At 40.6% G+C, this 24,908-nt stretch overlaps 1 protein-coding gene across 1 annotated transcript in view; it reads left to right on the top strand.

The window, feature by feature from the left end:
- Positions 1 to 24,908, top strand: part of FOCAD (focadhesin) — a 286,965-nt gene that overhangs the window by 16,676 nt on the left and 245,381 nt on the right. The window contains exons 2-4 of the mRNA XM_059656547.1: positions 18,292 to 18,380; positions 20,866 to 20,940; positions 23,126 to 23,280. Coding sequence (XP_059512530.1) covers positions 18,324 to 18,380; positions 20,866 to 20,940; positions 23,126 to 23,280 — 287 coding nt within the window. The 5' untranslated portion in view covers positions 18,292 to 18,323. The remainder of the gene's footprint in view (positions 1 to 18,291; positions 18,381 to 20,865; positions 20,941 to 23,125; positions 23,281 to 24,908) is intronic.

Here is a 24,908-nt window from a genome sequence, read left to right as displayed (position 1 = left end):
ATGCTTCCTTTAAGCCTTTTGTATTCTTATACTTTGAAATGGAGGTGACTAGAACGTGAGGAATATGTGTGACACTTTGGGGTATAGCCAAGAAGTGTCCATCACTAAGGCCAGGTGCTCAGTAAGGACACCCAGAGTGCTCCCTCATCCCAGAGAAGGCGTTAGTTGTTTTCACCTACCCCAACTTTCAGCTTTACTGTGCTGGGTTCCCTGTGGAATTGAGTCTGTGGATGAGGCCTGGGAGACTGTGGTCCTGGGAGCCATGCTGTTTCTGCCCTCTTTTTTGTGGCTTTGCTTCGGAGCTGACCGGTTGGTCTTTGAGAACCTCTGTATCAGTTTGGAGCTAAGCCAGGTTGGGAGAAGTTTCATTTGGGCAGTTCCATTTGGGCTGAGAGGCACAGTAGGCTTTGAGGGTGAAATGAAGCTGTTTGGGCACTGGATACATTGTGAGTAGATAGCCTATGGAGCTGCTGCTGCTGTTCATCTAGTCAATCATTTACTTCCAACATAGTGTCCAAAAGTTCCATTTAACCTGAACATATGACTACACATATGAACCTGTAATACTTAGGTATATATGTATTGGTTGTAAACTCTGTGAAATTTAAAAAAATTCTCATGAAGAGCTACATGATTTCCCCACTCCTTCTTTTTCATTTAAATACTAGGGGCCCAGTGCACAAATTCGTGCACCTTGAAAGGAACTGTGGTCTGTGAGGCTGCGGTGGGCACAGGGGCGGGTCTCTGCCCATCCTCCATGCCCCTGCCCAGCCCCTCCCACCACGGCCCCCTGTCCCCTGTCTGTTGGCAGCCCTGCTCCCACCACTGCCGTTCCCACACGCTGATGGCGCTGGCCCTGCTCACACCACTGATGGCGCGGAACGATTGGGGCCAGCACCAGCAGTGGGTGCGAACAGAGCCAGCGTTGTCAGTGGGTATGAGCGGTGGCTACTGCCCCAATTGCCCCTCAGTAGCAGGGGGAGGTGGAGAAGCCCACAGGGGCAATTGGGGCCAACAGCCGCTGTTCGCACCCGCTGATGGTGCCGAGCCATCGGGATTGGCACTGGGCACCGGCAGCAGGTGTGAGCTGTGGCTCTGGCATTGGCAGCGGATGCGAGTGGAGTTGGCGCCGGCAGCTGGTGTGAGTGCCGGGTGGGACCCTGTCACACGGGAGCAAAGAATTTTCAGTGACCACCAGAGTCTCGCCCTGATGACAGCGACTGGCACCCTGCCTTGGTCTGGCGCCCCCGCTCACCTGCTCCACCATCCTGCCGTAGCCACACCTGCCATATTCCACACTCTGCCACCTGTTGTTGACGCCCACCATGTTCCACGCACGCCCCCTGATGGTCAACACACCTAATAGTGACCGGTTGTTTGGTTGTTCGGTTGTCTGCGTTCGGTCTATTTGCATATTAGGGTTTTATCTATGTAGATAGATCAATAGATAGATAATTCTGCGTACTCTACTGTGCTAGCTAGATATCAGCATTTTATTTCAGGATCCTCTTCTAATTATTGAATATGCTGCTTGATGTCTCTTTGCTAATGTGAAATGACTCACTAAGGATCTTCTGTCCAGGCTGGTTGTGAAGGTTAATTAATATATGATTATTAAGCACCTTACAAATCAAAACAGCCATGAATAATGCCAGCTGTGCGATAGAAAATTGGTAAATGTTACTTCTTTGGGTAATTACATGTTTAAAATGCCTTTTACCCCAGTGGGAACGCTACACAGAGGTGATGCTGCCAGTTTTGAAAGGGTTGTACTACATAGCAGATTAAGAGCAAAGCTATGATAAATAATAGCTGTCAACTGAAGCATTCATGTAAAACTTATGATGTATTCAAATAACGAAGATCCATTTTCCACCTCTATTATATTCAGCTGGAAACAGTGAAGAACCAGTCTTGTGAGCTTTTGCATGTGTTCTTTGACTTTTTTTTTAATGTACCCAAACGAATTACAGTGTAATAAAATCTCACTAATCTGGATTCCATTGATTTGGGATTTGGACTTGGCTGAAAGTCATCTTTATACAACCTATTCAAAAGTTATTTGATCAGTTAAAAAATAAAATTAAAAGCTGGGAGAAAGGGGTGTGCCTAAAAAGAATTAATTATTTTCAAACTCTAATGTGTGGATAACTAAATTCAGGTGACTGTATTAATTTGAAAATAAAGTTGTTTACAAATTTATTTTTTTACTTCTGGTTCTTATTAATATATTTTTGCCTTTGTTTCATGAATCTTAATTAGTGCGAATGAGAGATATAGATTATTCTCTATCACTTAATGTTTGGGAAAGTTGATCTGAAAACAAAATAAACAGTAGAATTCTAGGAATTCTATTGTGTGTTAGGTATGGCGTGAAACACAGTACCTCAAAAAACATATATTCCTGGTCATGCCCTGCAGCAGGTGAACAAGACTCAGCTGCTTCCTTCAAGAAACTCCCAAATCCAGAGAATAATGCAGCAGAGTTGGTCAGGGCCGAGCCCTGCTGCTTGAGCTACTTCCCTCCTGTCTGAGCACTAGGCTCAAATTCATCTTTGTACTAAAGGCTGCTGCACAGATGGAAGCTAGCCCTTCCGAACGAGTGAGATCTTCTACGTCTTCAGGACTAATGACAGTCCTCTCAGAGCTGGAAGGGGCCTTAGGGATTGTCTGATCCTAGCTCTGCAATGTGGCCCCTCTGCACCATATCCGGGTAGTTTCCTTGCCTGGAATGTGATGTCCAATTGTAGTTGAAGCCCCTTTTTCTCAGGTAGCTGTGGGAAATGAGAAAGGACATGCAGTGGCCTCCTCTTGATCTTCCTGCTTCTGGACATTTCTTCTAGAACAGTGGTCGGCAAACTCATTAGTCAAAAAAGCCAAATATCAACAGTACAATGACTGAAATTTCTTTTGAGAGCCAAATTTTTTAAACTTAAACTATATAGGTAGGTACATTGTTATTAACTTCATTAGGGTACTCCTAAGCTGGCCTTTGCTAAAAACGTCCTCAATCTGATTGAGGTACGTTCGCTGAGGTCAACCCCTTCCAACTCTCCCATCCACACTCGTCTTGTATACTTGTTTCGTCTATCTCCTTTCGTTCATCCTCTCTATATGTCCAAACCATCTCAGCATACCTTTCTCAATCCTCGACACTACATCTTTTTTTCACTCCACAACATTCCCTAAAATTAACTTAATCCTACCAGACCTGAGGCCCTGAACCTAACTGTCCCCTATACCTGGGCTCCTGAGCATTAAAGAGAAAAAAACAACATGATATAGAAAAATGTTAGTTACATGCAAACAAGGGGTTAGAATAAGATGGAACTTGGAGACATTGTAGAAAATAGGTCTACCTTTCATCTAGCGCCAATATTCCACCTTTGTGTGGAAATGACCGAAAAATCGGTACAGCGGTCTGGTAGGGTTAATAAACTTTACTTAAAGTTTTAAGTCCTAGTTAAACTATAGGTACGTTGAATAAAACTTGATATCATACTTAATACCACTGCACAATGAGACTGCTGACTGACTGGCTCACTCAACTCGTGTATGAATCGTGCACGCCCCCCCGCCTGTGTATCCCCCGGCCCGCCTGCACCTCGTCTCCCCTCGCCCAATGGACTGACCGACACCCCCCACTTCTAAGGCCACTTCTTCAAAATAGACTCACCCAGGCCAAAAACCGACTTCTGTGCATGGGCCACGAAGTTTCAATCTCATTGTACATGCGCGCCCGCACGTGATATTTTGTGGAAGAGCCACACTCAAGGGGCCAAAGAGCCGCATGTGGCTCACGAGCCGCGGTTTGCCGACCACTGTTCTAGAACATCCCACTGTTATTTCAAACGCTTTGTTTTTACTCATTCACCCAGAAATTACCCTGTCTCATCAAACTGTTTTGAACTGACATGTATGTGGTGGGGCTATATGCCAGCCAGGTGTTCATTTGCAGCCGTGTAGCCATCTGTGTCTGTGTGGTAGTGTTTGAGCAGTCATTTGGGCAAGTGATTGCTTTCATCTATTCTAATGAATATTTATTTATTTAAAAATGGAAAATGTAAATATGAAGGAGTTGACATCAGAGGCAAGAAACATGGATTTACTAAAGATCTACTCTAATGGCCATGATGAAAGTGGGCAATCTTTATCCTTTGTTAGAGGCTCACTGGACTTAAACTAAATAGTCAGTGGTGAAATAAAAGTATAAAATCAAAGAACTTACACAAAAGTGGGAGACGTATTGCTGGTGATGGTGCCACAGCAGGGAGCACCCTTTAATATGTAACTTTTGCATATTAGCCTTGATTACATGTTTTTAAGATTGCAATCTATACCAAGACACAGAGCTGTTTGTACATCCTGATGAACTGCTTTGGGAACCTGATTTAATACTGTGTATCTAAACCCTGGTTGGCCTTCCTTCCTTCCTTCCTTCCTTCCTTCCTTCCTTCCTTCCTTCTGGCCTTCCTTCCTTTTTTTTTTTTTAATATTTGCTTGATTCTCTGGGGGACGCAGCAAATATAATAGGGGGAAAAAAGGTTGGACTTAGACTAAAAATAATAGCTAACATTTAAAAGCTGTTCTGTGTCTCTTCTGAGAAAAGTGCTTTAATGGATTATCTTAATTTTACAAACACTTTGTGTCAAACATGCTTTATAGAAGAGTTTTTAAGAATGTGAACTTTGGAGTCTGGCCGGTGCGCTCAGTGGTTAAGTGTCGATTTATAAACCAGGAGGTCACAGTTCGATTCCTGATCAGGGCACATGCGTAGGTTGTGGGCTTGATCACCAGTGTGGGAGGTGCAGGAGGCAGCCAATCAATGATTCTTTCTCATTATTGATGTTCCTATCTCTTCTCCCTCTCGCTTTCTTTGAAATCAATTAAAAAATATATTAAAAAGAAAGAATGTGAGCTGACTGCATGATTCATATCCATGCCCTGCTTCTTACATAATTAGGCAATTAATTTTGACCTCTTCTTGCCTCACTTATTTTTTCATATAAAAATGAAGCTAATAATAGTACTCATGTCATGGGGTTATTTTGAATATTGGGTGAGAGAATACATGTAAAAAGCTTGACAGTGCCTCCCTGGTTCATGGTGAAATGTTCAATAAATCTTGGCTATTAATACGGCCGTATAACCTCAGACAAATCATTTTCTGAGCTCCCTTTTTCTCATGTGGGAAATGGAATTAATAATATTTACATCAGACAATTGTGTAAATTCAATGAGATTCGTTAAAGTATTCTGTGGAGAGCTTGGCATATAGGAGCTGTTTCATCCAATATGGTATTTAAAATTTAAAAAAAAATAATTTTAGAGAGAGAGAGAGGAAGGGGAACACACACACACACACACACACACACACACACACACACAGAGAGAGAGAGAGAGAGAGAGAGAGATCAATTTGTTGTTATTTATGCATTCATTCATTGGTTGATTCTTGTATGTGCCCTGACTGGGAATTGAACCCGCAACCTTGGCATATTGAGATGATGCTCTAACCAACTGAGCTACCTGGCCAGGGCCCAGCATGATATTCTAAATGGCATGTCATGAGCTTGGTGTTTATACAATGAATCTTTATTGAGCAGGCACTTGCTATATCCTGGGGTTATAGTGCTCAAAAATGGAGATCAGTCCCATGCCCTCAAGAGTTTGCTGGTGGGTAGAGAGGGACAGCAGAAATAAGTAAATGGAGCTGCTGGGGTTGGACCCCGGCAGGGGACAACAGTCTCATTGAGAAAACTTTAGTAATGGTTTTGTTTCTCCTTGAAAATGGAGGAAGTTTTAAAAAGGTCTAAAGTTAATTGAATCTATCCAGTTAAATTATATTCACCTCTTTTCAATATTACTCTTTCCATAAAGAATTGGTGAATCTCATGTATTTCATAACCTTGGCCTAGTGCAGTGATGGCCAACCTATGACACGCATGTCAGAGGTGACATGCGAACTCATTTTTTGGTTGATTTTTCTTTGTTAAATAGCATTTAAATATATAAAATAAATATCAAAAATATACATCTTTGTTTTACTATGGTTGCAAATATCAAAATATTTCTATATGTGCCACGGCACCAGAGTTAAGTTAGGGTTTTTCAAAATGCTGACACGCCGAGCTCAAAAGGTTCGCCATCACTGGCTTAGTGTCTTATTGCTCTATCTGGTAACTTATGTACAGGATCCCATTCTGGTGTTTGATTGGAGATGACCTACTTTTCACTAAAACTCATTCTCTTCATTATTCACCTCCCTTGACTAGCCCACGTGGTGTCAAGGGAGGGAAGACACACACACATTAGAGTACCTGCTGTGTCACCCCCATGGCTTTTAGGCACATCTCATAGCTCACTACCTTGTGAGGCAAGTGTTCCCATATTTAACCAATGAAGAAAGGGCTTGGAGGTAGGAAGTGGTTAACCTTAATTGTAATGGCTAGTGCTGGAGCCAGGATTTGCATCCATGTCCCGTCTACCACCCATGTACTTTGCTCTCTGTCATCATGATGATAGAGGTATGTCAGACTGTAAGTAAGATCAAATTAAAAATGTTTTCTCATTTTCACAATAAACAATCTAAGAGGTTGCAAAACATGTATGACATTGCTTCATCGTGCACTATTCATTGTATTCATTTGAACATTTTCAGAATGGTGTTTCTAACAGTGTGGTGCTTATGTTGCCTTCTGGTTGTATTCATTTAGGACTGGAATAAAGTGATATTCTCCATGTCCATCTTGGGCTACATTGACTTAGTTCACAGCAGGGAGATTTACTATCTTCCTGTAAAATTTCTTTGCTCATTTGATCTTTAACTCTCATTGCACTAAGAATGCAAGTTAAAATAACTAAACTATAACTTCCATTGCACATAAACTTAATAAGTTAGTTTTCATAAAAATAAGAAATGAAGTTGGTCAGTTGGTAGCAATTAAGAGAAATGTTGCCATTTAACTTGCACTAAGTTGACATAATTCTTTTTAAGAATAAGAGTTTTTACTCTGGTGTAAAATTTCCCAGGAGTCTAATTGAGAAAACTTTAGTAATGGTTATGTTTCTCCTTGAAAATGGAGGAAGTTTTAAAAAGGTCTAAAGTTAATTGAATCTATCCAGTTAAATTACATTCACCTCATTTCAATATTACTCTTTCCATAAAGAATTGGATAAATGGCTAACAAGGTAATTCATCTTTTATCATTTCTAAAATTTTCCTAGTTGCTGCTCACTTGAACATAATTGTTACTGATGGATTTCTACGCTTGCAGTGTTTTGGGTTTCAGAAACTCATTTTCTCTATTTCTCTGTGTTAGTATTTGAATAAAGATTTTCATGTTTTTGGTAACTTCAAGTGATAAAAGCAGTGTCTTGTGGAAAAAAAAATTAGAAAATAGGAATAAGAAAATATAAAAAGCACCCATAATTTATATATTTCCAGGCTTTTCTATGTATATATATTAGTAGACAAATGTAGGGTTACAGTTTTGAGCACGTGAAACACAGAGTTTATTCTTTTATTATTTATTACTTTTCATATGAACAACTGTAAACCTACTTTTGTCCACCCCTGTATGTATCCAAACAACCTGGATTTAAATTGCAACTTACTAAATGACCTTGGGAAATTACCTAACTTTTCTGTGCCTCAGTTTCTTCACCTGTAAAATGAGTACCTATCTCATAGGGTTATCATGAGGGTTAAAAGAGTTAATACAGGTAAGATGCATAGAATATTGCCTGGCCCTACTAAGAACCACATACATAGAGTTTAAATTTTTTGGGGTAATAAACAACAGAAATTTAATTCTTGCTGTTTTGGAGGCTGGAAGTGTGAGATCAGGGCACCAGTATAGTTGGATGAGGTCCTCTCCTAGTTCATAGCCGGTGGTGGAGGGGCTAAAAACCTTTTATTATGGAAAATTTCAAATATATGTAAAAATATAATAGTGTTATGAACTTTAATGTACCCATCTATTATCAACGTTTGGATATTCTTGTGTCTTTTATTATTTCCTCTCCCTCCGCCCCCCACTGGAGGTAGACTGGTGTATTTTATAGAAAATCCCAAATGTCACATCATTATTCCATAAATACCTCCATTTGTACTATGTTAATATTTGCTAAGAAGTAATTATTTTAGAGAACTAATGCACAACATTTGAGTCAGTTTTGAGGGGAAGCAGTATAAGTAAAATACCTATAAGATACATCTGTGGGGTTGTACTAGATTTTAATTAACTGAATGGCATTTGAAGTGAGATTATGAATATGGAGATTTTAGTTATTCAGATTAGACATTTTAAGATCTTTAAAGTGATTGAGTATCAGTTTTATTACAATTATACTATAGATTATTGTATCAACATAAAATATTCATAAATGTACTGAACAATTTGAGTATTCTTTTGGTGGAACAAAGTATTTAAAAATTATAATATTGGAGCCCAGCCTGTGTGGCTCAGTAGTTGACTGTCGACCCATGAACTAGGAGGTCACAGTTTGATTCCTGATCAGGGCACATGCCAGGGGTTTCAGGCTTGATCCCCATTAGGGAGTGTGCGGAAGGCAGCCGATCAATTATTCTCTCTCATCATTGATGTTTCTCTCTCTCTCCCTCTCCCTTCCTCACTCTGAAATCGATATTCTGTGCACCGGGCCTCTAGTATGCATATAAGATCTTTGGTTACTTTGTTCCCGCCCTCCCTCCACCTCACTTCCCTCTGAGATTCATTAGTCTGTTCCATGTTTCCATGCCTGTGCATTGTCTGCCCCCTGGTGGTCAGTACATGTCTTAGCTAACGGTTGAATGGTCGGATGGTTGCTTAGGCTTTTATATATATATACTAGAGGCCCGATGCACGAAATTCGTGCAAGAGTAGGCCTTCCTCCCCCTGGCTGCCAGCACCAGCTTCCCTCTGGCACCCAGGACCTGGGCTTCCCTCCAGCTTCCGGCAGGCACCTGGGACCTGGGCTTCCTTCGCAGCCCCAGCGTCGTCCAGAAGAACATCTGGTCTAATTAGCATATTATGCTTTTATTATTATAGATAGATTATATAAGAGATTACTTAAGGATAATTAGAGGAAATACAGTAACAAACCAGGTATTATTCCAGTTGGTGGTTTTGTCTCTTACTTTAATGCCTGGATCTTTTGGACAGCAATCAGATCTAACTTGGAATTTTCTGCCTTTGATCTTATTTTAGACTACCATTTCAAAATCTGTGAGTAAAGCATCATATGATATAACTGAAAAGGAACTCAATTGTAAAGGGATTTGATTGTATTTGACGTATTTCATTAAATTGCAACTGGTGAGATCATCAGAATTCGTAGTCACCTAAATTTGCTCAGTACTTTGACTGTAGATCTTAAAATTCCTGGGGCATGATACAGTAATGTGGACTGGGCCTGTCATACCTCATGCTATTGATGGTCCAGGGAAACACTAGGTTAGAATTCAGGAAACCTTTCTTCTCACCTGAGCTTTGGAAGTCCAGGTATTCAGTTCTGCTCTAACCTATCATTTAGAGGTCCAATTTCTTCCATCTTGTTTATTCAACAACTAGAAATCACAATGGGAAGTTTTCAAAACTAATGAGCAAGCATAAGAAAATAGTAATTTCTAATCATCACATTCTCAAAGAGGTTACTAAGTCATTGTTAAATTAGGCTGAGAGTAATTTAATGATGTCCCTCAGCCCGGCCTGTGCCCTCTTGCAGTCCAGGAGCCCTTGGGGATGTCTGACTGATGGCTTAGGCCCGCTTGGGGCGGGCCTAAGCCATCAGTCGGACATCCTTAGTGCTGCCGCGGAGACGGGAGAGACTCCGCCACCACTGCTGCACTTGCCAGTTGTGAGCCTGGCTTCTGGCTGAGCGGTGCTCCTCATGGGAGCGCACTGACCACCAGGGGGCAGCTCCTTTGTTGAGTGTCTGACCCCTGGTGGTCAGTGCATGTCATAGCGACCGTTTCACCGTTCAGTTGATTTGCATATTATCCTTTTATTATATAGGATGTCCTCGAGCAGCAATTTCAACCTTTTTCATCTCATGGCACACATAATTACTAAAATTCTGTGGCACACCCAAAAATAGATTTTTTTTGCTGATTTGACAAAAAAATTAGGTATATTTTTTGTTCATTCACACCAGACAGCTACTGTGTTGGCTGTTGTCATTTTTTAAATTTGACAATCTAAAGAAAAAAGAGGTCAGTGCCCTGACTAAGTAGTCAGGTATTGCATGTTTTAAAAATTCTTGCTGCTTACCAGTTGAAAATTGCTGTCCTAGTGCACTGTCTTCATGCACATGATTGAATCTGAGTTGTCGCCGAGACCTGGTTTGGGTTGGGAAGAGAGAAGAGGAAGCACTCTGGAGCCTCGAAGCAGCACATCACCTCTGTTCCAACGCCTCTGGAGAGAACTTGGTTACAGGCCATACCTCACCTAACTTGAGTCTAGGAAGTATAGTGAAGAAGGAGAGCACAGATGTCGAAGTTAGTGTCTCTGCCATATCTATGCAGTTCCCGGTTTCTCTGATTATAACATGTTGACCCTGTAGCTCTGTCACCCACTTAGTTGCCCTCTGCCTTGGCTTGATTTTGAAATTACTGCTAACATAAAGATATTTTCTACTCTCAGCCGAATTTAACGATGACTTAGTGACCTCTTTGAGAAGGGTATGATTAGAAATTACTATTTTCTTACACTTGCTCATTAGTTTTGAAAACTTCCCATTGCGATTTCCCCATGATTTTGTCATTTTAATGAATCATGCACTTAGGAGGGCTCTGTTTCTCTTGTCCTGTTAATTTGAGAATATAGCTGACAGTTGTATTTTGAAGCTTTGAAGCAAGAGTTCAGGCTCAGCTTGAGTTTCTTCTAACAGGTGTCAGGATTTGATACAGGGTGATGAAACAGAACTACCTGCCAGACCCTTGAGAGGATGTGTAGAAATACTTAGGGACCAAGAACTGGTAGTTGAGAAACTAAGCAGGTGGAAGAATAAGGAAGATATAAATATCGCAAGGTGGGCAGTTAAAAAATATAGACAGGTGTTTTTTCTTTTTTTTTTAAAGGGGCAGGACAAAGCAACTAGGAGTACCCGGAACATACCCCTGAACCACAGCCTTGATAAACTTATAAAATCAGTTCAAATTTATTGACTGTGCCCATCAGCTTTTCTATAAGCCATTTTTTTAAAAAAAAATGTAGTAAAAAAGAAAAAAAATTGTCAAAATATGTGTTTAAAATCCTCAGATTTATGGTTCCATAGCTTACTTTGTAGGAGGAAGAAACTAAATAAATGCATAACTAATAATTGGAATATTTGATAAAATTAGAAAGAAAAAAAGTCCTAGATTTTGTGTTTCAAATGCAGAGTCCCATTAATGTGGATGAAGCATGTATTTTCATCAGCCTGCTGATGACATTGCTCATGTAAACCAACTTCAAGAATGTGCTCTCTATAGTCCTACGTTGCTGCTCTGAGCTCTTCCTATATAGAACTTTGGTAGACAGGAGGGTCAAAGTCATCTTTTTCTGACCAATAGACAACTCACCCCCACCCCACCCCAGCCAACTACCTTGCATAATTTCTTTGCTGCCTCCCATAGCACTTGTCAATATTACTAGATAGATTTTTCTCATGTGTTTTAGATTGTGGCCTTCATTTGAAGTTTGACACTAAATACTTTTTTTGATATACAGTTGTATACTGTTTGTTGTATCCTAGAAAAACTATTGAAAAAGTTGAAAACCTAAAGCGCTTTATCTCTCTGCTACTCCTTTATTACTTCTAGGATGCAATTGATAGTTTTACTTTCTTGAAGTGTTCTCATGGGGCTGAAAAGCCTTGACAGGTAGGATAACTGCTGAAGTTAAACAAACGCTTTGATTCATTTGGAACTTAAGACCTCATTAAAAACTCTCTTTCTGATTTAGATTTAGACAGACCCCCCCCCCCCCCTTCACAAAAAAGGCAGACTGACAGGTTACTGATAAATCTTTGAAAATCAAACACTCTACTTTTGTATCATGGTTTATGGAGTATGTTGGGACTAGTTTCCTTTTAGTAAAGAATGCCATGGGAAGAAGGAATTGTGTGTGTTTTAATGTTCATAGTGCCCAAAGGAAGTTGAGATTAAAATGAAGTGGGACACTTACTACACTGCCAATGCTAAAGCAAGCATATGTATTTATTTTTAATTCCCTGAGAGAATATGATGTTTTGATACCTTAAAAAGCCAAGTGGTTGTGATTAACCTTGAAATGTAAGTCTCTAGTAGATGAGAGACACATACAATTTATAGCCCAAGGGTAGCAAATCAAGGATGATATCAAATCATATTCCTGCTTGGGGAGTAGTTTTGAGAATGCTTACTGACCATTTGGTAGATACATTTACTACAGATTTAAAAATGTATTCATTCTCTAAAGTGTCACATTGAAATAAGGACTATCTTTTGTAAGCTGAGGTATTTGCCATCTATACTTAGGTAATTTTAGAAAATACATTTTTATTTATTTCAGAGAGAGGAAAGGAGAGAGAGAAACATCAGTGATGAGAGAGAATCATTGATCGGCTGCCTCCTGCTCACCCCCTACTGGGGATTGAGCCTGCCACCCGGGCCTATGCCCTGAACTTGGAATCGAACTGTGATCTCCTGGTTCATGGGTCAATGTCAACCACTGAGGAACACCAGCCGGGTACATAGGAAATAAGAAGAGCCTAATTTTGATAAAAACTACTATTTTACTCCATTGACCCACCTTTTGGAGACAGTCATTTTTCTGGAGGGTTTGGCCTCTTCACTGCCACGATCTATTAGCCTAACTAGCTGCTCATCGGGTCCCCAAAGCATTTCGGAATTCCCCCATTCTAGATCTGGATCAGAGGGTAAAACTCCACATTTCGTTTCTTTAGCTCTATCACTGTTAACATTTGGGTAAGTCTGTTCTGTGATAACCCTGATAACCATCTGCTTCTCTGGATAATGTACAGCCTACTTTCTATTGAATTAGCTGAGATCATCAGAAAACTACACTAGGACCCTATGAGCTAGGCTCTTTTGCTGAATTACATGTTATGTAATACGCATGGCTTTATCCAGGGATTTTTTAAAAAAGAAGTAACATGAAATTCCCTATTATGTAATGAAGAATATTGCTTATTAAATGGCATTCTGTATTCCATATATACAGTCTAATATGAGGCATTTCCTCCAGAGTTTGGGGACATGAAAAAGTTTGTTTTCTTTGATAAAGGGTACTTGCCCAACTTTTAGATAATAAAAGATGTGTAATTTACCTTATTTATATATTTACCTGAGGCTGGAGGCACAGGGGCAAATTTGAATGTTAATTGTCGCAATTAAATTAACAAATTTTATAAATTAAATAGTCATTATGTAAACCAGGAATTAGTTAACTATGACCTTCCCCCTCAGATATACCCGGTGCCTTCTATTTTTATAAATAAAGTTTTATTGGAGCACAGCCATGGTCTATGGCTGCTTTCCTGCTACAGTGGCAGACTTCAGCAGTTGCTGTTTGACCCTTTACAGAAAAATACTAACAATCCTAATGTAAGTAGTCACATGATGGCATGGGTCAGACCAAATGAACTAGCACTGAAGGAATATAAACCAAGGCAATTACTATAATATGTGGCTACTTGGGAATGTCTTAACAGAGAAGCTGTGCTACAAAAGGCATTTCATCTTTAAATAGTGGGAACATAGAATGGCATTTTACTTCATTATTTTTTAATCCTCACCCTAGGATATTTTTTTCATTTATTTTCAGAGAAAGTGAAAGGGAGGCAGGAGAGGCAGGAGGGGGGGAGAGAGGGAGAGAAACATCAATGTAAGAGACATATTAACTGGTCACCTTCCGCATGCACCTTGACCAAAGGGGGGCATTGAACCTGCAACAAGGGTACATGCTCTAGACCAGGAATAGAAGAACATTTGACTCTTTGGTCTGCGGGCCGATACTTTAGCCACTGAGAAAAAATGGCCAGGGGTAGGAGGGCATTTTATGTGGGAGAGAGCACATTTTGAGCATGTGGGATTATTTTGAAAATGGTTTTTGCCCAGTTGGAATTGGACAGCAGTGACAATGCAGTTGAATAGGTGAGATGATTGTTGCAGGGCTTAAAAACTAGGAATCAAAATTTGCATTTAATCTGACAGGCTTTTGAAAACTGTCTTAAATCTTCAAGGGAATTGATGTGATGGAAATAGCATCCTGGGACAATGATCTGACAGCAGTGTATGGGATGAACTCAAGCAAGACTAAGCAGTTACTGAAGTAAGCCTCGCGTGAGAAACTCAGATGATGGGGATGGAAATGGAGAGGGAAAGCAGCCTCCGAGAAGCTGGAAAGAATGAGGCCGACTTTGGGACTGACTGGATTTAGAGAATGGTGGGAGGGATATTGTGAGAGGAGAATTGGGCAAAGCTGAAACGTGAACAGTTTTTTTGAGAGAAAATATGTGTTTTGGTTTTGACATCTCCAATTTCTGGTGTTTTAGAGCCTTATAAGAGAGAGTAGGGGAGTGTTTGGAGATATGGACTAGATGAAGGCTCTGGGAGAATTTACATAAAGGAAGAGGGCACAAGGCCAAAGCCTTGGGGGTGCCTTCAGGAATCAGAGAGGACAGAGGAATAGGAGGAGTTGGTAGAGCAGTGTGTCCCAGGAAAGGCTGGCTGTATAGACTGTTAACAGAAATTTCTAGGAAAAAAAAAAGTGCCATGATCAGATAAGTTTGGGAAACTCGGGGTTAAAGTTCATCAAACTTGCTTTAGAACCTCTCAGATTATTTAATGACATGCACTATCATTTAGATCTGTCTCTCAAATTATAGATTCATATATACAACTTTCTACCTGGTATCTCCCCTTGACTTTCTGTTAGGTCTCTAAAACTTACCTGTTTCAAGTGGAATCTTGGTCTTCCCCCACAAAACTTGTTTCCCATCTCAGTTGATGGCAACAGCATATTTTCCTTTTGTAAAAAATGCTGTGGTAAGTAATGTATAAATTGTTTTGTTTGATGTGTAAAATGCTCAAAAGAAATGAGATTGAAAATAAAGTTGCTGCTCAGATCCAAAACTTTGGAGTCACCTTTGACCTCTTTTCCCTCCTCTACTGTCATCTCATTCTTTAGCAACCACAGTTGGCTCTGTCTTCAAAGATATCCCGAATCGGACCACTTCTCACCTCAGGTGATTCGGTTAGAATCTCACCCCCTTTTGTGTGTGGTAGTTTCCTGTTTCACTCAGGATACATGCAGCAGTCCGTCCAGGAGCCTCGAGGCCTGGAAGAACTGGCTTCTCATTGGCTCTTTGGTTACCATTTTCTTCCTCCTCCGTTCTGTGCCCGATCTGTCTCTGCTCTTTCTGGAACAGGTCTTAAGCATTTCATTAGCTTAGGGCTTTTGTCCTCACTGTTTTCTGTTCCTGTGACACTTTCCACAAACAGGTGTCTGCCTAACAACTCCAAATGCCACCCTCTCTAGAAAAGACGGCCATATTTAAAATAGCGTGCCCTCCCTCATCTCTCATTCCCTTTACTCTCTCTACTTTACTACTTTTTTCCCCATAGCACTTACCACCTTTTACCATGTTATATTTCATTAATCTTTTTTTTTTTTTAATTTACTGTCTGCCTCTTCCTGCTAGACTGTGAGCTCCAGAGTGTCGGGATTTTTGTCTATGTTATTTATTGAGGTAACTTAAACATCTAGAACAGTTTCTGATTCACAGTAGGCACTTAATAAGTGTTTGTTAAGTGAATGATCGAATCTTTAAGATGGCAATATATGTCCCTACACACTCCTTTTTTCTCCCTGTGGAGATCTCTTTATTGTGGGTTTCCCCAGGACATACTTTGGAAAATTCTGCTGTGATGTCTTATGGAATTCAAAAGAGAAGCAAATTTCAAGAAAGGTCAGATTAGTGCAACTGGAAAGTTGAGGTTTTGACCTGCCTCAGCTAAAGAGTACATTTACACAGGGAGCATCATTTGCTGTCATAGAACCAGTGTCAGTGCTGTGAAATAGCAAACTCAAGGAGTAAAGTTGGACCTAGGTGTTGAAGAAGGAAGCTAGGTTAAACTATTCATTCAGGGAGGTTAACTTTGAAAGAAAGGGAGGAAAGTAGTTTGCCTTCAATGTTGAGATCAGGAGAGCTTGGTTTTGCAGCCTATTATTTTTAAAAGCAACCTAGAGTACTGAAGTGACATACATTTTTTGAAAGGTATCTACACTAATAAAAGAGAAACATGGTAATTGGCGTACGACTGCTACCCTTTTCATTGGCTAATCAGCGAGATATGCAAATTAACTGTCAGCCAACATGGCGGCTGGCAGCCAGGCAGCTTGAAACTAACATGAGGCTTGCTTGCCTCAGTGACGGAGGAAACCAACGTTCCCCACTTGCGGCTGCAGGCGTCTGAGCAGGCAGTTTAAGAAACATTGTAACAGATACCGCGGGACTTTAGCCAGCAGATTCGCAACATTGTAAGCAAAGGCCACGGAGGCCTAAGAGCTGGAGCCAAGCCTCAAGGTAAAGCTGGCCCAGAATAAAAAAAAGAAAAAGAAAAAAAGGAGCGGTTGGGAACTTCAGTCACTCCCAGCCTGAAAACAGCCCTCAGCCCCTCACCCAGACTGGCCAGGCACCCCTGTGGGGACCCCCACCCTGATCCAGGACACCCTTCAGGGCAAACCAGCCGGCCCCACCCATGCACCAGGCCTCTACCCTATATAGTAAAAGCGTAATATGCCTCCTGGCACCGGGATCAGCATGACAGGGGGCAGCGCCCAAACCCACTGATCGCCCTGCGGCTCTGTGTGTGACAGGGGCAGGGCCCCAACCCCCTGAGCAGCCCTGCTCTGTGCCTGATAGGGGGGAGCCCCCCAACCCACCCACCCCCCCACGGGCCCTGCTCTGTGTGTGATGGGGTAGAGCCATAACCTCCCTATCGGCCCTGCCCTGAGTGTGAGAGTGGCAGTGCCCCAACCCCCTGATCGGCCCTGCTCTGTGGGTGATAGAGGGCGGTGCCCCAACCCCCTGATGGGCCTTGCTCTGTGTGTGACGGGGGCAGTGCCCCAACCCCCTGATTGGCCCTGCTCTGTGCATGACAGGGGGTGGCGCCGCAACCTCCCCATCGACCCTGCCTTGAGTATGACAGGGGACGGTGCCCCAACCCCCCAATTGGCCCTACCCTGAGCGTGACTGAGGCTGGCATCACAACCCTCAATCTGCCCTGCTCTGTGCATGACAGGGGAAGGCGCCCCAACTCCCCAATCGGCCCTGCTCTGAGCCCGACCAGGGGCTGCACCTAGGGATTGGGCCTGCCCTCTGCCACCCGGGAGCAGGCCTAAGCCAGCAGGTCATTATCTCCCGAGGGGTCCCAGACTGCGAGAGGGCACAGGCCGGGCTGAGGGACCCCCCTTCCCCCCGAGTGCACAAATTTTTGTGCACCGGGCCTCTAGTATGTAATAAATGGGTGGCCTAAAGCATCCATTTTTTAGGATAGTGTAATTTGGTGGGTTCAGTGCTGCATAGGAATTGGATAAATTTGGGTTCTTAGGAAATCCTCTTACCAGTTCTGTGTCTTTGATTTATCACCTGCCCTCCTTCATCCTTTTGCATATTTTTTGAGACCCCAGTAGGAATGAGAGGTGCGATGCAAATATTAAAAATTGGTGCTTAATTGCTTGCTGGTTCCTCTTTTAGAAGACAAGCAATCTGTTTTGATGTGTGTTTCTAGGTCATTTCTCTACTCCCTGAAAACAGCTCACCCAGGCTTTACACTTGTTGAATTAGTGCTTAAATGAAAGCTTTGTTCCAAAGCAAAGCATAGTTTAAACAATTTTTGAAAGTTTGACTATTTCTCCCTTAGAAGTTTTGATCAATAAAAAAATTAATTTCTATTTCAAACATGTTATTGACTTTTTAAAATCGTGTTATTAGGCTAGAACTTTTGGATTTTGGGGACAGGGGCAGGGGTGGGGCGGAGGTTCTATAGTGTGAATTCATCTGTTTCTGAATTAGTTCTAATGGGAAACACCAAGAGCTTTTGGACATTTTAGTTTATCAGCCATGGCATTTGAGGACTGAAGAGGTTAACAGTGAAGTGTATGGCAAGGATTACTCAGCAGAGCCCTGCGTTTTATTTCCATTGTTGACTTTGGAATGAATTACTTTAATCTTATTTGAGGAGTAATTGGTTTGAACTCCTTTTCCAGATTAACAAATATTTTTTTGTTTTGGTTACAGAATCTGCATACATATATGTCAGAGAAGCAGAAATGTCAGATGATATCAGGAAAAGGTTTGAATTTCCAAATTCTCTTATCCAAACACAGGTAATTTAATTAATTAATTTATTTATTTATTTATTTATGCTTCGTGGTAACAAGTGAACTTTTTTGGTAGATTGTTAATTTAACTTTATATTTTTAACATTGAATATTTTTTCTATATTAGAGATATCATTTTATTAAACAACTTTTATATGAGTTATTTTGAAAATTTGTATTTGACAAGAAAATAAATATTTGAAGTTGACCAATTGCAGCTTCTATTTATGTCATACTTAGAAATAATAAAACCTTGATTAACCCCTTGAGTATGTACTTTTTGCTCTATAATTAATTATTGGAAACAGAAATAAATGGTTATGCCTCTACAGATATATGCATTTATAGAGTATGAGAGACTAATATCTTAAAATGTATATTCTACCTCTATACAAATGTAAGAAAAATAGATTTTTATAATAATGACAGTAAGTAAACTATCCTGGATTAAAAAACTTCAATCTATAAACTCTAACTCAGGCAGGAGATTATAATTTATTTTAAAGAGCTTTTCAATTATTAGGGTTAAACCAAAGATGGCTTTCTGGTTAGCTTTCAGCTAGCTAGAAGCATTGTGGTTAATCAAAGTATCATAATAGCTTACTGTCTTTTCTTGTGAGAGTAAAGATAACAGAGCAGAAGCCTGCCTGAAGACTTAACCATGGACAGCATCTTGGCCACTTTCAACAGTTAACTTTGGAGATGCCTGCTGTGGGAATTGACTTAGCTGGGTAGTGGGGAACCCTTCCATGAGGAGAACACTCCTTATGCAAGATTCCCTTCTGCCTGACTGGGTTGGAATCTTATCCTGCACATCACAGGCTCTTACCATGAAGAAGAAATGAAGATTTGGAGAAGACTGGCCTCAAATTTTTTTTCCTGGCCTGGAGTCCCTTCATTAGCATGGATAACCAAGAAAGGCCTATGTGTGTTACTGTTAAATCGAGTGAAAAGTGTACATATACACTTTTAGTCTATATGTACATATATACTTTTTGTAGGACGTCTTTTTAAACTATTCTGTTATGCAAAACTGAAGTAACAATGTAGGCTGATATATTCTTGGATTTTGTATTTTAAAATCAATTTGGGCTATATTCTCTGGTTTTCACGCCTGTGAAATTGGGTTGCGTCTAGTAATTGATGGCAGTAGTCATCATACAGTTGGTATTGCCTGTGCATTTGTGAACTTGGCCATGATTTTCTAAATGAGTTTGAAAGAGCTTTCTTAATATAAAATAAAAATTCTAAACCATCTGAAGCATTGTATAATATAGAATAATTAGCAGCCTTTTTTTCTTTCTTACTGTTACATAAAATATTGATATATCTTGTAGTTGCTGGCCAGTTCCATTCAGTGAAATATGCTGTATTTTGTAAACAGGAACCAAAACTATTCACTGGTCTTTAATTCTTGTTACTATCCCTTTAAATAGGAGATAAGAGACAGTTAATTGATCTAAATGTAATATTCCTTTAAACGAATGACTTGTATTGCAAAACTGAGACCATTAAGCTTTGAGGTCATTAATCACTTTTAATATGTGAAATACAACGAGAGATGAGGGTTGGATGCTGTGTTTTTACTTGAACATCTCTGGAAACTTTGCAAGACTGGCAGGTATTCACAGCTGATCATACATTGGTCCCCAGTGCAGGATCAACTGTTGTGGCAGTTGCCACGTATTTCCAACCCACACACAGAATGGCTGCCACTGTTGTTGGCCTAGGTTCCAAGACAGCAGGGCTGGGTCGTGCTGACGAGCGAGGAGAATGAGGTTGAGGTGGTTGGAGGTCATGATATGTATGTATTTATGTAATCAACACTCCTGTTAAGAGTCTCATCTTTAATTTTGGGCTTTGGGATCAAAGCAGGATTTGGGAAAAATTTAGAGATTTACTAGACTGAAAGCCTGTTGCAGTGCTAAAACCTATGACAAAATTATAAAGAAATTAAGTCATAGAGCCTAGAGGAGGGAGAATGCTCATGGTCACAGGAGACCTATGGATTCAGGTCTGTGGGGGCCATAGTCAAAGATGGGAATGCACTTTCTCCATCTTCATTAAGGGCATGAGGAAGCGTGATGGATTTCATTTAGATACAAAGATGATTTTAAAAGCTGTGGAGTTTCTTATTTGTCTTAACGGTTTCATGGATTAAACAGTCTCCAAGTTTCTTCTAATATTAAATGACAGCAATTTAAACTGAAAATCTAGCAATTTTCTTAAGATCTATGAATGATAGTTTGCCTATTGGGATAAAAATCGGGATAAAAATGCTTACCCTGAGGGTTGTTATGAAGATGAGAAATTATGTATGTGGACTGACTAGTTCAGTGCCTTCTATAGAGCGAGTCCTCAGTGAATTGGAATTTTATTACCAACTGACTGATATGACTCAAAGTCATAATAACTACTATTGATAGTTGTTACCATCAAATGCACTATTTGGAGAAAACTTCTGAGGAAATGTATTTTTTTTTCTCTTTAGGCTGTGGGTCATCTTCTTGCTGCAGTCCTAAAGGAGAATGGTTTTTCAGAAAAGATCCATCAATCCACAAACCAGGTCTGTGTTTAAGTCTGTGCTGTAGTTCTGCTCCGATATTGCTACCAGCTAGACCACAGAATCACTTTGCTTGTTTCCCTCACAGCTCAGGTCACTGTAGAAACTGTGAGAAGTTTATTGCCTTTTTTGTTTGTTTGCTATGTTTTTTCTTCCAAATAAAACATTTAAAATTTGTGACAATAGACTCCAGAAATAAGATACGGAGGAGATGAGGGGAGTATTTTTATGATTATTAATAAAAAATAACATGAGTGGAACGAGTGTAGGCATGCTTTAGAAGAGAAGGTTGACAGGGTTACCTCTGAGGGAATATTTTTGTTTAATAGAGAAAGTGAACATAGTGGCTCTATTTGGGTGTGGGAGATTTTTCATGCTAAGAATGGCCCCATGTATGAAAAGGTCATGCGTGGACAGTTGGAATTGGGGAAAAAATTCTTACCATGCATAGGGCAGGCGAATGCTAAGTGTGGAAGCAATGCCAGCCTACTGAGATATATATCACTTGGGTTTTGGTCGACCAGTGTTGCGTATTTTGACATGCTGGTTGGAAATTCTATTTAAGTGGGTGCTCTAAGGTAAACTCCATAGAGAATATAGATGATGGAAATGAGATTTTTTTTTCACAGCAGACACAAACTGATTTCCTTCCTCTCACATTCCTTTTGATTAACTGCTCCAAGTCACATTTCTTTGCTGCTTCTGCCGACAGGTTGAGGGAAGTGTAGGGGTATATACTTCACTAATTGGCATTTATCTAGAGTTTGTATGCAGTCATTTAAATTAGGTTTTCTGAGAACCCTGATCTTAATCCTTCCTGTAATCACATTATGTACTCTGACAAGATCTAGTGGTTTTACTTAAATTGCCAGGATTTATTGAATGTCAATCCCTGTAACCAAATATTTCCTCTTCCATTAATAAATGAATGCTTATTTCCATGAGATCACAGTGTTATCTGAAGGGACAGTTTTTTATTTATTTATATTATTTTTCCGGCTTAGTAATTTAGTCCCCTTTCATGTTATCCATGTGGGTGATTTAAATTTCCTTCTAAATAAAATAAATAGAATATAAATATTACTTTCCTGTAATAACTATTAACTCTATTGTTCTGTCATAGTGGGATCCTATAATTGCAAGGATCTCAGAGCTAGCTACAGTAGGAAAGTGGACACAATAAAGTGGTGATTTTCATTCTTTTAGTTATTCTATGGGAGCCAGGCATTTCTCAAAATTATATATTCCCCAATAAATTATTGGGGGAAGGACAGAAAGGAAAATAGTTTCATTATATGTTCTTTAAAAAAAGGCCAAAACCCCAAAAATTCCCAAACCATGTATCAATCTAAATAGACTTAACCCACAATATATTTAAATATAGGTTTACCATTAATATTGAACTTTTTTTTGGTGAGGGAATCATGGGTTCCTGAGAAAGTTATGAAAGTTAGAACCTCTGCTTTAATAGGATTTTTCAAAATTAAGAACTTATATACCCTTCCAGTGCTTTTCTGTGAAAGATGACAGACTCATGGTGTGAGGGTTAGGGAAAAATCACAGTCTCTCTCTTGGCCAAAACAGTTTTTCTAGGCTTTTGTTGGTAGCCATGGGACTAGCAACTTGCTGGTAGCCTGTACTACTTCTCTCTCTTCCCTCTGTGCCCATTGGGGCAGGGACGTTGTGTGTGTGTGTGTGTGGAGGGGGGGGGGTGGTGAGGATGGGGTGCATGTAGGTGATAGGGGTTGGTGGTAGGAGATTAGGAACATTTTCTGAAATTGAGGGCTTAAAGCATAGGTATGATTTGGGTTCAACTTAGACTAACTGATCTGATATCGTGGGTGTCTGGTGAAAGGGCTTGGTTTAGCACTGCCAGAGACAAGTCCTAGTTTTGATCCCTTGTTAGGTTAGTTCTGTTGCGTTGCTTGAACTCAGGTTATAACTGTTGGCAGCCAGGCTTATTTTGCAGCAAATACGCCAGATGAGAGAGAGAGTTGCTATATCAGAAGAGATCCATTACCTCTCTTGGGAAACAGACTGTAGTTTATTCTACAAGTGGTGTGACAGCAGCATCTTTATACAGGAGAGCTAGCCTACTGTGAACCAATTACACTGTGACGCATGGCTAGGGGTGTGTATGCATTTGCTGCTCGTCGGAAGTGTCCTTTAACCACTGGTTTGATTTCAGACCCCTGCTTTGAACTTGCTCTGGGAGAAGTGCTGCAGTGACAACGTGGTGGTTCGGACAGCCTGCTGCGAGGGTCTGGTGGCACTTGTTGCGCAGGATCACGCGGAGTTCAGCTATGTCCTCAATGGGATCCTCAACCTGATTCCCTCCGCCAGGTACTCTTCCTGTCGGATCAGTTAACAATTTAGAGTCTTAGAAAAAAAATTCACTAATTTCCATGAAGGGGCAACATTTAACCTACTTACCCATTGTTCTTCTTTCTCTTAAAATGTCATGAAGTTGGTATTTCATATGTGATGAGAACATGCTCGTTTAAACTGTATAGGTTTAGAATTTGGGGGCCTTTGCTGTACTTAAGTTTGGGGCTCTGCTTAAATTTGTCATTGTTCTGTTTTATGAAGAAAATAGCTATGTAGTGAAGAATGTACAATTGCAGTGCACTTTCCTGACTTACTTTAAGAAAGAAGGCTGCCTCTAAGCAGTACTTCCACAGTGGTCAAGTTTCTACACTATTGAAAATACTTTGGCATTCGTATGTGTATCTTGTGATTTCAACATGTCTTCCCCTGATTATTATCCAAGTGAATGATGTATAGGTATGTGGTTTTTTTAAATTTGTTTGGTATGACTTTATTTAGTACATTCACAGACTGAGCATAGTGGAATCACAAGGGCTAAAAGGGGATACGCCATCCTGAGGTGGTTAAACAGGACCGTATTGGAACCATCCTGTGGAAATAAGACTGTCTTGCAAAATACTCCCTGAAAAAGGGATGCCACTCTTTGCTCCAAGAAATGGTCTTAATTTGCCTTCTTGAAGTCATTTGGGCTTCTGCCTCCTCCGAACTCCTACCAGTGTTTTCTACTCACCTTTACTGTAGTAGCATCAGAACTGAATACTTCATCTTTTTTGTCTGCTCTCGGTGGAGGGGGAAAGAGTCACAGGCTCATTGCTGGGCAGAAGAGTTTTCCTCTCAGTCTGTGGAAGATGCTTTCCTGGGCTTCAAGCTTACGAGGTTAAATAATCTCTGGCCTTTTAAATTCCTTTCTTCACAAGTCTTGTTAGTTCCCTTAAATCACCTCTTTATATCTTTTTGGAACCTTAATTTTTCTTTAAATTCTGCTGAGTATAGTGTAAGTCCAGACCCTTGAGTGTGGCACATGCCCTTCCTTCCCAAACTACCTGCAGCCTTCTGTTCAACCTGCGTTCCCTGCCGTGAATGCTCGCCTCTAGCTGTACACACCTGTTCCCCCTTCCTGAGCTTTCACCTGTGCTCAGCCTGCACATGAAATGTTCTTTCTCCTTCTCTTTCTGACTTCATCTTCATCCTTCAAAGCTCAACTGAGATGTCACCTCTCCTACCTAGATACTCGCCTCTTCTCAGCTGGGCTCCTTGCTCTTTCACAGTTTTCTTTTCAACCTGTATTTTCATCTCTAGTGCGCTCTAACAGATGACCGACTATCTATAATAATAAAAGCATAATATACTAATTAGACCGGACATCCTTCCAGACAACATTCCGGATGAAGCCGGGGCTGCGAGGGAAGCCCGGGTCCCGGGTGCCAGAGGAAAGCCGGTGCCAGCAGCCAGGGGAAGGAAGGCCCACTCTTGCATGAATTTCGTGCATCAGGCCTCTAGTTTCTGAATAAGTAAGGATTTGATCATGCCTAAAAACTTATTTATTTTCTGTCTTTTTTTTTTTTTTTGCATGCACACGCACACATACACCACGCTTTTAGAAGGATCCTATTTTCTACCCATTTTAAAAAAAAAAGTAGTTT

Source organism: Myotis daubentonii, chromosome 11 (genome assembly GCF_963259705.1).
Source record: "Myotis daubentonii chromosome 11, mMyoDau2.1, whole genome shotgun sequence".
In the NCBI taxonomy this organism is placed as follows: Eukaryota; Metazoa; Chordata; class Mammalia; order Chiroptera; family Vespertilionidae; genus Myotis; species Myotis daubentonii.
The sequence above is the reverse complement of the archived record's forward strand: the minus strand, read 5'-3'. Positions and strand labels throughout refer to the sequence as shown.